Source organism: Sodiomyces alkalinus (assembly GCF_003711515.1).
Source record: "Sodiomyces alkalinus F11 unplaced genomic scaffold SODALscaffold_3, whole genome shotgun sequence".
In the NCBI taxonomy this organism is placed as follows: domain Eukaryota; kingdom Fungi; phylum Ascomycota; class Sordariomycetes; order Glomerellales; family Plectosphaerellaceae; genus Sodiomyces; species Sodiomyces alkalinus.
In genome coordinates this window covers 905,473-920,641 of record NW_021167081.1, presented here as the reverse complement: position 1 = coordinate 920,641, position 15,169 = coordinate 905,473, and the positions used below count along the sequence as shown (strand labels likewise).

Genomic DNA, 15,169 nt, shown 5'->3' with positions numbered 1-15,169 from the left:
TTCTAGCGGGAGTCTTGTTGGGATTTGGGGCATACTTATCCGCACACCAAACACCAGGCCGGGTAAGCGCTGTCTAGGGCTTGGGGGCGTGCCCTTCGTCAGAGGCAAGCCCTCTCTGCCAAAAAAACCCGGCGATATGGGTTATCGAGCTCACAACACGACTTTGGGGGATGGGATACAAGCATGATTATGAGAGATTATGGATTATGAGATGTGAGACAGAAGGAACGTCGAACCTCGACCATTCGAACGTTGACTGTCGGGGAAATGCCCCGTCATGATACCCTCGTTATTATGAGCTTTATTACATGTCAGTCCTGCCGTCCTCACGTCTAACCTCTATCACGTCGTGATCATGGCTCCTTTGCTCTAGTCCTCTCCATGTCTTCTCTTCTCTTCTGTCATGTATGTCATGACTTCCCAAATCGCTTCCACTCCGTCTTCTTTTGTTCCATTATCTTTCCCCCCTGATTCTCTATGTTCTCCCCTTTCTTCCCCCCTTAAAGCTTTCGCCTGGGAGCTCCGTAGAGGTACTGGTTGGGCCACTTGACAGGCACGCCCAACACCTCCGCAATCTTCAGAACAAAATTGGGTTCCCGCAAGAACTGGCGTCCCACAAAGACCAAATCCGCCTGCGTTTTCTGGCCGTGCTCCTCGTCCACCTCGACGGTCTCGCGGTCCTTCTTTTCCTCCCCCTTGACCCCCTCCCCGACCTGGACGATGCTGCGCGCCATCTCGGCCTCGCTGATCATCCCCACCGCTCCAATGAGCATATCCTTCCCCTCGGCGCGCAAGGCGTCGCGGATTTTGCCGGCAAGGGAGACCTGGTAGTAAGGATGTACCTCGATGCGCTGGTCAGGCTGGTTCCCCCCAGAGGACACATCGAGCAGATCGACACCAAGCTCCGGGAGGCGCTTAGCGAACCGAATCGACTCCTCCAGGTCCCAGGACCGCTGGCCCGTCTCGTGCCCGTGCTCCATCCACTCGGTAGCCGAAATGCGGACGAAGAGCGGCATGCCAGCCGGGATAACGGCGCGCACGGCCCGTATGACCTCAACGGCAAGCCGGATGCGGTTCTCGAAGCTCCCGCCGTAGCGGTCAGTGCGCCGGTTCGTCAACGGCGACAGGAACTCGGTTAGGAGGTACCCGTGAGCGGCGTGGATCTCGACGACGTCGATTCCCGCAGCGACAGCGCGGCGCGCGGCGTCGGCGAAAGCGCGCACAACCCCTTCGACCTCGTCGAGCGTCAGGGCCCGCGGCTCGGGCCAGCCTCCTTCCGCGGCGAAGGGGATGGCGGAGGGCGCGACGACATCGTCAGGCCAACCACCCTGGTCGGCGGTGGCCAGGCAGCGGGTGCCCGGTTTGAGGTGCCACAGTGCGAGGGTGGAAGCCTTCCGGCCGGCATGGGCGAGCTGTATGCCGATCTTGTGGTTCTGGGCGTGCACGAAATCAACGACCCTCTTCAGGGGCTCTATCTGGCTGTCGGACCATAGCCCGGAGTCCTCGGGGGAGATGCGGCCGCGGGGCTCCACGGCGGTGGCCTCGACGATGGTCAGCCCCGCGCCCCTCAGCGCGAACTGGCCGAGGTGGACGAGGTGGAAGTCCGTGAGATGACCGTCTTGCGCTGAGTACATGCACATGGGCGAGACTGCTAGGCGGTTGGCAAGCTCGACATCGCGGATGCGAAGTGGTTGGAACAGAGTCGGCGCTGTGGCCACATCGGTTGGCGTTCCGGCCGGCGGCTCCTGCGCTGGGGTGAAATAGGGGATGCCCTGGGTCGCTTTGGTGGCTGTACCAACCATCTTGGATCTGATATTCGAGCGCTTTATATCTGAGGTGATGTGATATTGCGGTCACAAATGAAACGCTCGGAACAGCTGGAAGAACAACGGGAGGAGCCAAAGAAATAAGAAGAACCGAGACGAAGTGGGGGATGCTTAATCAGAGCCACGTCGGGATTTATCAGCTTTCCGAGACCCATCGAGTGGTCGACACCCTTTACTGATCATGTTCCTCCCCTCAGATCCATCTGCGACGCAAAATCGACATGTTCAAAATACGTTGTTAGGTATTTCTGATGGCTGCGAAATCGTAGCCCGTTAAGGGGCCTGATTGTCTGAAAAAACTACCCCCACCCCACACCCGGAACCCAGCCCGTTGTTGAATGCACTTTTCCTTGAGTCCCAGTCTTTGCCCTGCCCATCCATCCAACGCCCCGGAAAGATGGTTGCAAAATCAAAAATAATAACAAAAAAAGAACGCCTATGTTGAATGCGCCTAGTTCGGTTTCATTCCGTTGCATTTCCCTTGCCCCGCCTTTACCGCATCCCTTTACTTTTCCAACATCTCGGGTATCTCCACTTCATGTCTGTTGAAAAGACCATTCATGTCTTACGCGGGGGCGGCCCAAAAAAAAAAAAGCCCCACGTCAGGAGAGGCACATTAGACCCTCTCTCTGTCTCTTCCCCCCCATCTTTGTCTTCTCTCAATTATTTAGGCCTTGTCAGCGTACTTGGCGCGGAAGTACTTGGCGGCGTTGACCATGTTGATCAACGCGGCCTTGGTCTCCGGCCACTGCCTTGTCTTGAGACCGCAGTCGGGGTTGATCCAGAGCTGCTCGGGCCGCAGACCGTTGTTCAGCATCTCCTCGATGCGCTCCTTGATCTCCTCCTCCGAGGGGACACGCGGAGAGTGGATGTCGTAGACACCGGGGCCAATGTGGCGGGGGTACTCCTCGCGCTCAAACACACGCAGAAGCTTGGCATCCGATTTGCTGTTCTCGATGGAGAGCACGTCGGCGTCCAGCGCAGCGATGGCGTGGAAGAAGTCCTGGAACTCGGAGTAGCAGAAATGCGAGTGGATCTGAGTAGAGTCGGCAATGCCCGAGACCGACAGCTTGAACGACTCGACGGCCCAGTCCAGGTAGGCCTCGCGCTCCTTGCCCGAGCGCAGGGGGAGACCCTCACGCAGGGCGGGCTCGTCGACCTGGATGACGTAGATGCCGGCGGCCTCGAGGTCGACGACCTCGTCGCGGAGGGCAAGGGCGAGCTGCTGGGCCTGCACCGACTGGTGCACGTCGTCACGGGGGAACGACCACCGGAGGCAGGTAATGGGACCAGTGAGCATGCCCTTCATGGGCTTCTTGGAGTGAGCCGCGGCGTACTTGGACTCCTTGACGGTCATGGGCTCGTTGTTGCGGCGCGAGATGTCGCCGACAATGATGGGGGGACGGACGCAGCGCGAGCCGTACGACTGGACCCAAGCGTGGGTGGTGAAGACGTAGCCGTCCATGCGCTCACCGAAGTACTGAACCATGTCATTGCGCTCAGGCTCGCCGTGGACAAGGACGTCAAGGTCGAGCTCCTGCTGGACCTGAATCACTTCATCAATCTCCTTCTCGATGAATTTCTCGTACTCCTCGGCGGTGATCTCGCCCTTGGTGAACTTGTTACGCTGGACACGGATTTCCTTGGTCTGGGGGAAGGAGCCGATGGTGGTGGTGGGGAAGAGGGGCAGCTTCAGGTGGGAACGCTGGGCAGCAATGCGCTGAGGGAAGGGAGACTTCCGGTTGTACATCTCCGGAGTAACCTCCGACTGGCGCTTCTTGACATTGGGGTCGTTGGTCAGGGCCGAGGTAGCCCGGGCGTGGATGTCCTTGGCATTGGCATCGAGCTGAGCCTGGACGGCAGCGGCGTCGGTGACAGCCTTGGCAATGATGGCAACTTCAACGGCCTTCTCGGAAGCAAAGGAGAACCAGGGGTAGACTGATGGCGAGACGATGCGTGTTAGCAACATAGCACGAAAGCACTTTGTCACGGTAGGGGAGCGGGGAAGATGAGGTGAAAGTCTTACCTTCCTCGGGCAACTTCTTCTCGGAGGCAAGGGTGTGAGGGGTGTGGAGGAGGGAGCTGGAGGTAGCAACGATGACGCGGTCCTCGCCAAGCTTGGCAATGGCCTCCTTGACGACCTTGATGGCCTTGCTGAAGTCGGTCTTCCAGATGTTACGGCCGTCGACGACACCGGCGGACAGGACCTGGCTGGGACCGAGCTTATCAAGAACGGGGCCGAGCTGTTCAGGGTTGCGGACAAGGTCGACATGGAGACCCCACAGGTGGCTGGTGGCGGCAAGAGCGTCGAAGTTGTGGACGATATCACCGAAGTAGGTGGTCAGGAGCAGGTTAGGGAGGCCAGCGGCGCCAAGCTTCTCATAAGCGGGCTTGAAGGCATCCTTGGTCTTCTGGGGAAGGTCGAAGACGAGCACGGGCTCGTCAATCTGAACAGTCTCGGCACCGGCAGCCTTGAGCTGCTGGAGAAGCTCGACGTAGACGGGCAGGAGCTGGTCAAGGAGGGTGATGGGGTCAACGGACTGGTCACGGTCGGGCTTGCCGAGGTGGAGGAAAGAGACGGGGCCCAGGAGGACGGGGCGGGTGATGATGCCAGCTTCCTTGGCCTCGTTGAATTGGGCAACGGGCTTGGGGTTGGCCGAGAGCTTGAAGGTCTGGCCATCCTGGAAGGTGGGCTTGACGTAGTGGTAGTTCGAGTCAAACCACTTGACCATTTCCTATAAAACGAGAAGAGGACGGTTAGCACGCCATTTCCTCTCGAGATCTCCTGAGAGATGTTTCTTTGCTCTCTCTCTCTCTCTCTTTTGTTCTTTTCTTTTTCTTTCCTTCTTTCCTTCTTCCCTTTCTGCTCCGAGGCGAGGACAATTCTATGCCCGGGAACGAGTGTTGGGGGGAGGAAAGTCTTACGAGGGAAGAAACGTCAATGCCACCCTTCTGGTGGCCACGGCCCATGGCAAAGTACTCATCGAGGGGGTCGAGCTTGGCGTCGGAGTAGCGGGTAGGAACAGCCTGGTGAGGACGAGTCAGCGGATGCGGTCAGAGGAGGGGAGGGTGTTTGGGAGCAAAACAAACATTGAAGAGCTGGATATGGTCAAGGACCTGATCGTAGAAAGCAAAGTCGTTGCTGGGGATGACATCGACGCCGGCATCCTTCTGGATCTTCCAGTGGGCGAGGCGCAGCCTCTTGCCCTCGGCAATCAGATCATCCCGCGAGATCTTGCCGCCCCAGTAGGCCTCAGTGGCCTTCTTGAGGTCACGGTTCACACCCATACGGGGGAAACCGAGAACCGACGACTTGACCATCTTCACTGTGGTTTGCGGTACGAAGGGGTGAGGGTGTATAGAGAGATTCGTGAAAAGGCCCCGCCGTATAGACCGTATATGACGAGAAAATGGGGAGAAGAACAGGATAGAGAGGGATTGAGTGTTGAGAGAGGGGAAGGGAGTGAGGATGAAGGAGAGAAGGAGAAAAAGAGGGAGAGAGGAAGAAAAAAAGGGAGAGGGAAGGAGCAGTTAAAAAAAGGTGCGGGGAGAGGTAGGAGGAGGTAGGGACTGTACTCAAACGTACTGTGCCCGTTGTCGGTGGGTGGTGTGTATGGTGGGGTTGAGAGAAACGAAAACGAGGAGGGGCAAGGGAAGTCACTAGGACCGAAGTAGCGTGAGGTCGAAATTTTTAACAATTGCGTGCGATTTCGGCCAGCAACGGGGGGGATCTGGGGCGGGGTTCTTGCTCCCTCTACGGTCTTTTCAATGGAAGATAGGTACACCAGTGACTTCCTTTTACAAAGTGTGACAGGCACGACAACGTCCTATTGGACCTTTCCACTTTCCATGAAAAGGACTTGACGGGGCGGTTGGCGGAGAGATGGCGTAGCTGTAGGAGGGGCAGCGAGAGTCATCATCAAAGCAAAAGTCGGATCTCTATTATTTACTTCTCTACCTTAGGTTGGATGAAATTATGTCCCATACTCAAGTATTGCGATAGTATCCAAGTCAATTGAATGAGCGAAACTTCCAATGTTTCCCTATTGCAAGTGGCGTACTGTTTCAACCGGACCGTCCTTTCTCACGACCGATGGTTGACTTGTTGAGCTCATGGATCTGATGTTGGCGGGGTCGGCTTGGTTTATCGGCGGGGTAACTCAGGGTCAGGACGAGGTACTCCGTACCCAAGTTACATTCCTCAGGTACCTTAGGTACCTTAGGTACCTAGGTAGGTAATTTCCACGGCAACGTACTTCGTACCTTGCAGGCAGTAGCGGTGTCCAGATTCCAATTGCCTTCAATTCGCGTTATAGGGATTATCCAGTGTGACAGGCTTGATCTGGGCATCTCCGAGGTCCATCTTCTCTGCGCCGTTTGTATTACACCTGAAGATGCGCGAGGTACGCGATGAGACGAGTATCCGTATTCGTAAATCCCGCTGAAATGGCTGGGCGGGTACGGAGTACTTCTCCTTACTAATGTACAACGTACCTACCTTACCTTATGCATATACCTTAGGCACTCGAGTACTAACACGTCCACTGCCCGCTGGTTGGTGGATGTACTCCACACTTGGAAGGACCGTTTCTCTTGTACCTATTTCAGTAAGACCGAGATGTCACAATATTCCGTCCCCTTTTAGTATCTCTCCGTACCTAATTACCACGCCGTATATACGTAGATGCTTCACGTCGGTTTCGCGTCCAGGTTGATTGTAGGTAATTGTACACGCAAGATGAACAGGACATTACTCATCTCTGATGAAGTCTAGGCTATCCTTAACATGCCCGGGCCCTTTCAAGGCCATGCTGACCGACGCCGTTTCTTTCTTTTGGTTAAATGCACCGTACCGGTACTCTGGAGTCGAATAAAACCGACCGTGGGCTCAATCCCGAAATCCCCAGGGCCTCAAGACCTTGACTGTCGGGGCCGAATAGATCCCTGGTGCAGTAGGTAATTAATCAGTTGGTAATGAGTGCATGTCCGATAAGGAAACAGATTGGGGACAATGCTGTCCCGTCGTAACCAGGTAGGTGATTGACCCGTCCTTCTCTTTTCGTCTCCCACCCTCTCTTCGTCTCTTCTTCTCCTCGTCTCCTCGTCTCCTCCCTCCCCGGCCGAAGGATCACACATCGCAACCCCTCCAAACCAGAAACCTCCTGCGGGCTCGGGGATATGTTTCCCTCTAAGTAATCAATGAGTCGTAGTTCATACTCCGGTCTCCCAGGCTCTGGACCGCTACACCTTATGTACGGAGGATGCACATTTTTGTCTCCTTTTGTCCACCTTGCCTCTCCCCTCCCCCCTCTCTTCCAGACACACACACTCCTCCTCTTTCTATCTCCCTCGGACTGCAGGGGTGCAAAGAACGGTTCCTCGCCTAGCCGTCCAAACCTGTGTCTTGGCATGCCCTCTGTTCTCCTGGCCGTTGTTCTTGGGCGATTGCGCGGTGGCAGCGCGACGGGAAAAAAGGGGGGGCGAGTCCCCCGCGACCCTTGGTGCGACAACTAACCAGAGTCCCGAACGAGAGCACTCCACCGACCCCATTCCCTGCCCTATATCGCCATCACCTAAAGCAAACCTCCCCATCGTCCTACTGAATTCGTACCCATACCCGTCATTACCTTGATTGGCGGCGCCCGAGATTTCTATAAAGTACGGAGAATTGCGCAGTAATGAGATGCCAGGTGCGTACGAAGACGAAGACGAAGACGAAGTGAAAGGAGGAAGAAGACCAAGAGCAAGACCAAGACATGGATGGATGGATAGATATGCCACGCCACGCCCCGTCGCAGGCAGCGCACGGATACCCTACTTTGTTTGGAACGGCACGTTTTGATGCTTCAGACCCCTGACCGACCCCGTCCACCCGTCGACCCCAGCCTCCCATCACGTCTCACCTGCAAGCAGGACATCGTCTGTTCCCCACTGTTTCAACCTCCCTTGCCCTCCACGGAGACCACGGGGACTGCTTCGAAACCGCCCAACTGGCTCACAATATCTTGATGTGCCCTCGATGACCATGGAAGCTTCAGGGCCGAGCTGGAAGAATGACGGAAGGCATAAGGATCCCGACCCCAGAACCACCAAGAACCCCCAGCTCCATTGCTGACAGAAAGATCGGACGGAGGCCCGGCTTTGCTACCCGTGGCTTAAATTTCACCTTCATAACGGGATCGGACCTTCTTTCCTTGGGCTTGGTCTCTCTCGTCTTTCTTAATCTGCTGCTCTTCCCATCTTAATTACTCCTCCGTACGCTCTCTGGGAGGGTGAACAGATGTATGACTGACGCCGGGTGCTTCTCGGTCCGTTCTTTCCTTTGAGGCGTCTGGTTTCGGTTCTCAACGTTTGGTTTCATCACTGTCCTTGTACTGTGTTCGTCCTGTGCTATCCGTTCCTCTGCTGGCCCAGAGAACGCGCTTTCGTTCCTAGGAATATTGCTCAGCCTAGTTTTCTCGGTGGCGAGTCCACAAGCGAGCGAATATGCATAATACCTCAGTATCGGCCACTATCAAGTTGTAGGTTATTTTGCTTCTTCGTCCTGCGCTCCGTTGCGCTCTCCTGCGCTGTCCTGCCCCCTCCTGCGCTGTCCTGCCCCCTCGCGCATGTCCATCGTCGTCCTTCTTTTTCACTCTGGCGTTCTATGCTTACAGAACAACTCGATGTCTAGCGCCCCAAGTCGTGACCTGGCACGCGTCATCGTCGGCCCAGAGCGGAAGGAATTCCATGTCAACAAGAAGCTGCTGAGTGCCGCGGTCGCCGCGCTCCGAGACCGACTCGATGCCTCCTCACCCGCTGCCATGATCCGCCTCGGGCCAGGCTACAACAAGCCCCTCCCCATGTCGCTCCCTCATCAAACCTCCGCCCTCCCCATCTACCTACCCGACGAATCGCCGGCCATGTTCGAGCTGTTCACCGTCTGGCTTCACCAGAAGGACGGCTTCCGCCACCATCTCGACGACATGATTAATCTCGTGAGCGACGCCCCCGAAACCGTCAGCGACCGCTTCCACTGGTCCCTCGTCGACCTCCACATCTTCGCCGCCCGCCACGACCTCGACCAGCTGCAGGACCTGTCCGTAGACGCTCTGCAGGATCTCTACCTTCGCTGCAACTGGGACGTCACCCCGCAGTTCATCACCTTTCTGTTCGGAGAACGCGGCGCCAGGGATACGATGAGACTCAGGCGATGGGCCACCGCCATGGTGGCGTGGCTACTGGCCGCCAGCCCCTCCGAGCCCAGGGACAACATCGAGCCCTCGTCCTTCCACGCCCTCTTCCAACTATACCCCGACTTCCACGTCGAGTACACCCTTCACGTTGCCAAGCTCAAGAAAGGCAAGCTGGACGCCCGGATCAAGAACCCCCAACTCCGAATCCCCGCCAACCGCCTGCGGAACGACGAGCGCCAGTTCGGTTTCCGCCAGTGCTCCTTTCACACCCACCGCGCTGCCGTCGGAGAAGGCAAATGCCCCCACGACATCAAGAGCGTGGATATGGACAATTACCCCATCTTGGTACCCCTCATGATCGACGTGCGGCCCGCTAAGTTTGCGAGGACCTTCAAACATGTCAAGTCCCCTTCGTGTCCCGCCGCTCCCCTCTTACGCTACGACAACACGATGGACATGATGCCAGCACCTCTCCGGTATCCGAAGCCCAAAACGGTTGCGACACTAAACATCTAGGTGTCTCGGTAGGGGACCTGCATACCCCGCCTGTCGGCCTACACCATTTAACTAGCCACACCTTACATTTGTTGTACTTCTTTCTCGGGGACGCCGGCCTGTTGTTCTCTTCTTGCCTTCCTGAGCCCATTTTCCTTTGGCCGCCCACATTGGTCACGGCATATTAGATGCCAGCCATTGTTGTTACATCTCAATGTCAGTTCGGGAGGGGCTCCTCTATCTAATTAGACCAACTCGGACTGCATGTGACTAATGCTGGACAACGCTCAGGCGGGTCCTTTTTTTCAATTTTTTTTTTTTCATTGTCTCTTATTTTTCTTCCAACCTTTTCGTCCTGCCGATGGTAGGATTACTTTAGATAGCATCACATGGAATTTGAATACCTAATATGGGAGCTATATCCATCATTTTGACAAGGTGTTTCTGACCGTGAGTGATGCGTTGTCATGTGCAAATAGAGACAAAGAAGGATTTACGGACAACATATTGTATTTTGAGTAGGATCCCAAGAGAAGAAGCCCGAGACGAGCATCGAGGAAGTTAAGTCTGAAAGGGTCATTTGGGGACATCTTTCAGGACAATTCGATGCACGTCTTCCTTTGTCGCGGAAGAGTGTTTGCACAAGTGACCCAAGTGTTCTTGGTTATTCTGCAAGTCGATGTTGTGCTAGAAAAGGACGCTATAGATAGTTGTTCCAATTCCTGAGATCCTGAGCCGGGTTATCTGAGAGTGCTGCGTACATTCCCCCCATTTCCCACCCCTTCATAAAACTCATGGCCTATCTTCTCTGTGGTCTGTAGCCGTTGCACGCCGCAGCATCTGACAGCCTAGCGCCGAAACCCTTCGCCAAAGGCATCGAAAAAAAAAACGAAAAAAAAAAACGACAAAATCAAGTCATAACAGCGTTGCCCAAGACGGACAGCAGCGACTCGAAGTGGGAAAACAAAAGCCTCCTACTCCTCACTGCCCATGTCATCTCAGTCGTTTCATTCATTCGTACTCATGACCCATAAACATTTGAAAAATGAACAAAGAAAAAAGTATCCATCATGAATGATCGTACGGTTCCACCCAAGAAGCAATGTCGGGGAACAATGAGATAGGGTGTATATCCTTATCCACCCGGTGAGCGCGACTACACCAAGTAGAAAGGTACCCGCAGCGCACAAGAATAGAAGAAGCAAAAAGAAAAGAGAAGGGAGAAGAATAATAGCTAAGCAAGAAGAAAATAAGAAGGTAGAAGAGAGGACATTGACGATTTGTGATGTCTAGATGCCCGCCACACGCGTCTGTAATGTTCTGAGGCGTCCTTAGCCTAGAAAACGCATCGGAAGACACGGAAGCCAATGAAATAGAAGTTAAGAAAGGAGACGGAAAAAAAAAAGAGGAAAAAAAAAGTCGTGAATGATAGGACTAGTCGTGTCATTTATCCCGGCGATTTAGACCGACGGCGAGTGATATGTCGATCTTTAAGCTCCCGTAGCCGCTCGTCGATGTATGCCAGTCGGCCGGTCAGGCTGCGGGTCGGAGTAGCCGGGACGCCCTCGCCGGGTCGCTGGATTGTAGCAAAGGACCTGGAAGTCGCGGCTGTGTCAACGTGACACAGGGTTTCCGCCCTCGTAGACCGGTTGGGAAATGATAGACTGCATTTTGAAGAAGAAAAAGGAGAGCCAAGTCGTGGCGGGGCCTCTTTCGGAAGCGCAAACGACGCTGCTAGAGGGCCTGCCGCGCTTCGAGACTCGGTTCTCGACAAAGGAGTGGCAAAGAGCTCGGCCAAGTTCGTGCGCGGCAAGAGAAGCTCATCGCCCTGGGTATTATGGGCGGAATTGAACGTCCTGTTGTGCCAGCTGGAGCTTTGGTCCGCCTGTTCCACCCTCTTCGTCGCCGGAGTGATGTTCATGGGCTGCGTCCATAGATCTGAGCCCAAACTAGGTCGTTTCGTCCGCCGTGGCTCGACCGACGACTGACGAGACCTCCGCTTCTGCGTATTGGACCGGCTTCGCAGCAGCCTGGGGGGCGACTGCAAGCTGCGGTCGTGGCCGTGAGTTTGGTGTTGTCTGTGAGGGGTGACTTCCCAGGCCGCGTCACTTGCCCCGGTCGAACTCGGGCCGTAGCTTTGGGCCATAAAGGGAGACGCCAGGCGCTGACGTCCTGCTGAAGACATATCTAGCGCCGGAAGACGTCTGTTCTGTACAGGATGGGAGGGTGCCTCGATAGGCTCGGGGGTGGAGCTGGTAATTTGGGCCAGTGGCCCGTAAGGTTGCATCGAGTCGGACGTGCTCATGGTGAGAGATACAGCCATGTCTCTGGCAGAGAAATCAGCACCGGGAAGTCCAGGAGGTGCAGCGGGCGCAGGAGTCGAGCGTCGTTTCCGGAATCGCGAGGCCGCTCTGCCAAAAGGCGCCGGACTGCGTGTAATGTACTGCTTCCCGCCCGGAGCCCTGAGTTTGCATAGCTCTCTCAGGTGCGCGCGTGTGGCGGCGCAAGTATGCGGCCATTGTAAGAAGGTGCCAGATTGATCTGCTGCTTTGGGTGTACTGCCGCCACTCTTGTGGTCATCGACAGTCCCGCGCTTAGCCACCTGGGGTTTGGGGCCTCTCCAGCTCCTCTTGGCTTCCCGGGCCACTCGCAAACAAACACCCTGTGGCGGGATGCAACTCCTGCCGGTTACGACGGGCGTGACGCGCGGATCTTGGAGGTAGAGGAGATAGGTCGACCACAAGTGCTCACTCATGGGTCGGGTCCAGACAGCCTTTCTGCGCTTGCGACGAGGCTGAGCTTTACTGGAGTCGATGTTCTCCTTAGGCGGCTCGGTGGACGTAGATGGTAGTGCGGGGAACGGAGTTAGATCCGTGTCGGGGCATTTGAGGTCATCTGAAAGGACCGAATAGCTGCTGAATATCGAAGCGCATGTTTGCGTAGATCTCGCAGTCGAGGGGCGACTCGACTCGCATTCCGAGCTATCATCGTCACTGGTGGAAAGAGATTCGAGAGTCCAATCGGGATACCCTTTTGGCGCCAGATTCGGAACGGAGTCGGGGACCAGGGTCTCGGGAACCGGGGTTTTGGGCAACGATAAAATCTCTTCGGGACGGATCGCTGGGCTGAGAAAACTGTTGGCATCATCCAGGTTATGGATGATGGGCGAAGCTGCCGCGGCCATCGACTCGTTGGGTAGAACCTGGAGCTCTTCAATACTCGGTATGGGTACGTCGGCGGCCGCGACAGATGCAAGAAACTGCTGCGTTGGAGCATTGAGCTGGGAGGAGGCCACGCGCCTTTTCAGCTTGAAGCGAGGGCGGCGAGGAGCGGGGGGCGGTTGCGGAGTGATGTTGTCTTCTAGAAAGGGTTCCGGTGTTTTTGGATCAGTGGAGTTTGCGTCATGGCAGCGGAAACCCTTAGGGAGGGTCGCGGCCCCAAATTGCGAGAATGACATGGTGTCTTGGATGTGGGCACCGTCTGGCATGCGATGGCCGTCCTGGGGAATGTTGCGCCCGGGCGGTTTGAGATGGGAGAAGGTCAAGAGCGACCTTGACGAGCATGTGTAGACCCAAACCCAAAGTTCCGCGTGCCAAGCAACCGAGCTGTACGTCGACACATGCGCCAACGAGAAAATACCGATTCAATGGCAATTTGAGCGACCTGGAATAATGGTGATGGTGGCGCGCAGATTGAGTAGGTGCGACAGTGCAGCGCTGGAGTGGTCAACGGCGCACTGGCTTTTCGCAAAGTTCGACTTCCGGGACTTTCGCGCAATCAACGGGAACTCGAGGCGGCATACGGCAATCGACTATCGTGTATGTAATATCAGGGACTCCAGCAGGAGAGCGCTATTCAACGGATACCGGCGTATATCGTAGGGGATATGGCAGGATAAGTCGCGACATGAATCGCATGTGGTTTTGACAGGCTGTGTTGTAGTTAAGGGCGAATATAGGAAACCGAACGTGTTGACCACCGTCGTCGACCTATCGTGTTAAGTTGAGTAATTTGAAGAGTTTCCAGCTTCGAAGGCGATGGCGACGGTTACAGCCAACAGGACAAAAATAAGAGAAGCAAATGAAAAGGATGAAATAAAAGAGATGACAAAATGAAAAGGAGGTGGGATGGGATGCAGGAATGAGGACGGGATTCCGTTGGGAGATGGGAGTGGGCAGTCAGGGGCGGGGAAGGAAGGAAGCCCCCAAGGAAGTGGGAGGACCACCTGGGCAGTTACCGTACCGTGCCTAGCAGCACGCCAACACTACGCCAGTGGGTACTAATTCGCACGTACCTGGTTATTGCCAGGGGGGACTCTACTAGGGCCCCTACGAGGTATAGGTACATACCCAGTACGGTATTTGTACGGATGCCATAAGATTCGTTCCGTACGTCAGCGAGAAGCACTCTCCCTCTTTGCAAAGAAAGGTCGGCCGTGTCTGTATATAAAGTATAAGGTATAAAAGTGTGTACAAAGTGTACTATCGGAGGCGTCCACCAAAATCACCTCAGCTCCTCTCAAAGAAGGGAGTTCACCACAAGACCTCGGAGGCAGTGGACGAACGCGAACTGGAGACAAATAAAGAGAACGAAAGAAGACGAAGCACAGGCCACCTTTGGGCTTTGTCGGGGGTTCAAGAAACGCAACACCCTGTGGGGAGCCATTGCAGCAAGGTCCAGTCCCGAACACACACGATGGCAGTGGGTGGGCGCCCAATAATTACCACGAAAGTACGAAGTATTCGTACAAAGGACTGCACGATATGCCTACCTAAAGTGACATAAGGTAAACGTTTGGGTGGCCAGACCACGGGCAAACGAAGCGATAAGAAGGGAAAGGGCGAGTCATGGCTCTTTGGCGCTGATCTGTCCAGTGCTGTCGTTCAGAGACAGGAAGAATGCAGCGACATGGATGATTTGTCATAAATCTGGCGGATACCGACGCTTTTATTTTAGGTATTTTATTTTTACGACGTACGGATATTTGTTTTGGGGGGAAATCGTCAATGAAGTACTCGTATGATTTCGTACTTTGTAGAAGCTAGAGCCCAAGACGGGAGCCAAGTCGCCCCATCGAACCCGAACGAGCGAGCTGGTTCACAGGGTAAAGGCGGCCCTGACACGATACGTAGCAGTGCCGTGCGTCTCTGGGGAACGCTTGGGCTCCTTGACCTGAACATGCCGGTTTTTGATTGATTCGATACCCGTGCTTTGTGATGAGATGCCTGGTATGGGGCTGTGGAACGGGAAGTGGGTTCGGGGCCGAACAAGTGTGACTGACAAGGACGACGGAGACAAATGGATTGGGACTTCAAACGACAACATGGGAATGAGTGATACGAACAGAGCGACAGCAGGTCGATACTCGGAGTCCGACGTGTCCGCCCAGTGTCCGAATGTTTTTAGCTCGAGAGTTTCTAGTAGTGTATGTCGAAAGCCCCCAAATACTCATACGTCAGGCATAGGGTATCAGATCGATTCGCTGAAGCCGAAGAATTGAACGGCTGGAGTTTACCCGGCGTCATCACCATTGACATTGACGTCTTGCAAAATAGTCTATTGGTCTTAGAAATGCTGTCGCTCACTTGTATCTTCTGGTGTACAAGTTGATAGTTGAAAGCCTGTTAATCCCTCATATTTTCACTTCTTCGTCTCTCCCTCTGGAGTGTTAAA

General features: G+C 55.1%; 4 protein-coding genes across 4 annotated transcripts; 1 reads left to right on the top strand and 3 right to left on the bottom strand.

Moving 5' to 3' along the window:
• Nucleotides 1-270: 270 nt before the first annotated feature.
• SODALDRAFT_331862 (NADH:flavin oxidoreductase/NADH oxidase) lies at nucleotides 271-2,096 on the bottom strand. The gene has a single exon (XM_028611569.1). The coding sequence runs from the start codon at nucleotides 1,800-1,802 to the stop codon at nucleotides 501-503; it is 1,302 nt and encodes a 433-aa protein (XP_028467557.1). The 5' UTR covers nucleotides 1,803-2,096; the 3' UTR covers nucleotides 271-500.
• Nucleotides 2,097-2,256: 160 nt separating this feature from the next.
• Nucleotides 2,257-5,470, bottom strand: SODALDRAFT_331861 (5-methyltetrahydropteroyltriglutamate-homocysteine S-methyltransferase). Its single transcript, XM_028611568.1, has 4 exons — nucleotides 4,917-5,470; nucleotides 4,752-4,853; nucleotides 3,853-4,561; nucleotides 2,257-3,764 (listed from the first exon to the last, which is right to left on the bottom strand). Exons 1-4 carry the CDS (start codon nucleotides 5,145-5,147, stop codon nucleotides 2,494-2,496), a joined length of 2,313 nt encoding a protein of 770 aa, XP_028467556.1. The 5' UTR covers nucleotides 5,148-5,470; the 3' UTR covers nucleotides 2,257-2,493.
• Nucleotides 5,471-8,312: 2,842 nt separating this feature from the next.
• Nucleotides 8,313-9,517, top strand: SODALDRAFT_339177 (hypothetical protein; the record flags this gene model as incomplete). Its single annotated transcript, XM_028612837.1, has 2 exons — nucleotides 8,313-8,347; nucleotides 8,500-9,517. The coding sequence occupies 2 exons, from the start codon at nucleotides 8,313-8,315 to the stop codon at nucleotides 9,515-9,517; spliced, it is 1,053 nt and encodes a 350-aa protein (XP_028467555.1).
• Nucleotides 9,518-10,072: 555 nt separating this feature from the next.
• Nucleotides 10,073-15,033, bottom strand: SODALDRAFT_358166 (hypothetical protein; the record flags this gene model as incomplete). The annotated part of the gene is made up of 14 exons (XM_028614076.1): nucleotides 10,073-10,165; nucleotides 10,258-10,311; nucleotides 10,419-10,480; nucleotides 10,967-13,047; nucleotides 13,074-13,101; nucleotides 13,160-13,307; nucleotides 13,846-13,910; nucleotides 13,979-14,013; nucleotides 14,104-14,147; nucleotides 14,316-14,372; nucleotides 14,528-14,588; nucleotides 14,625-14,772; nucleotides 14,841-14,860; nucleotides 14,951-15,033. The coding sequence occupies 14 exons, from the start codon at nucleotides 15,031-15,033 to the stop codon at nucleotides 10,073-10,075; spliced, it is 2,979 nt and encodes a 992-aa protein (XP_028467554.1).
• Between the last annotated feature and the right edge of the window lie 136 nt (nucleotides 15,034-15,169).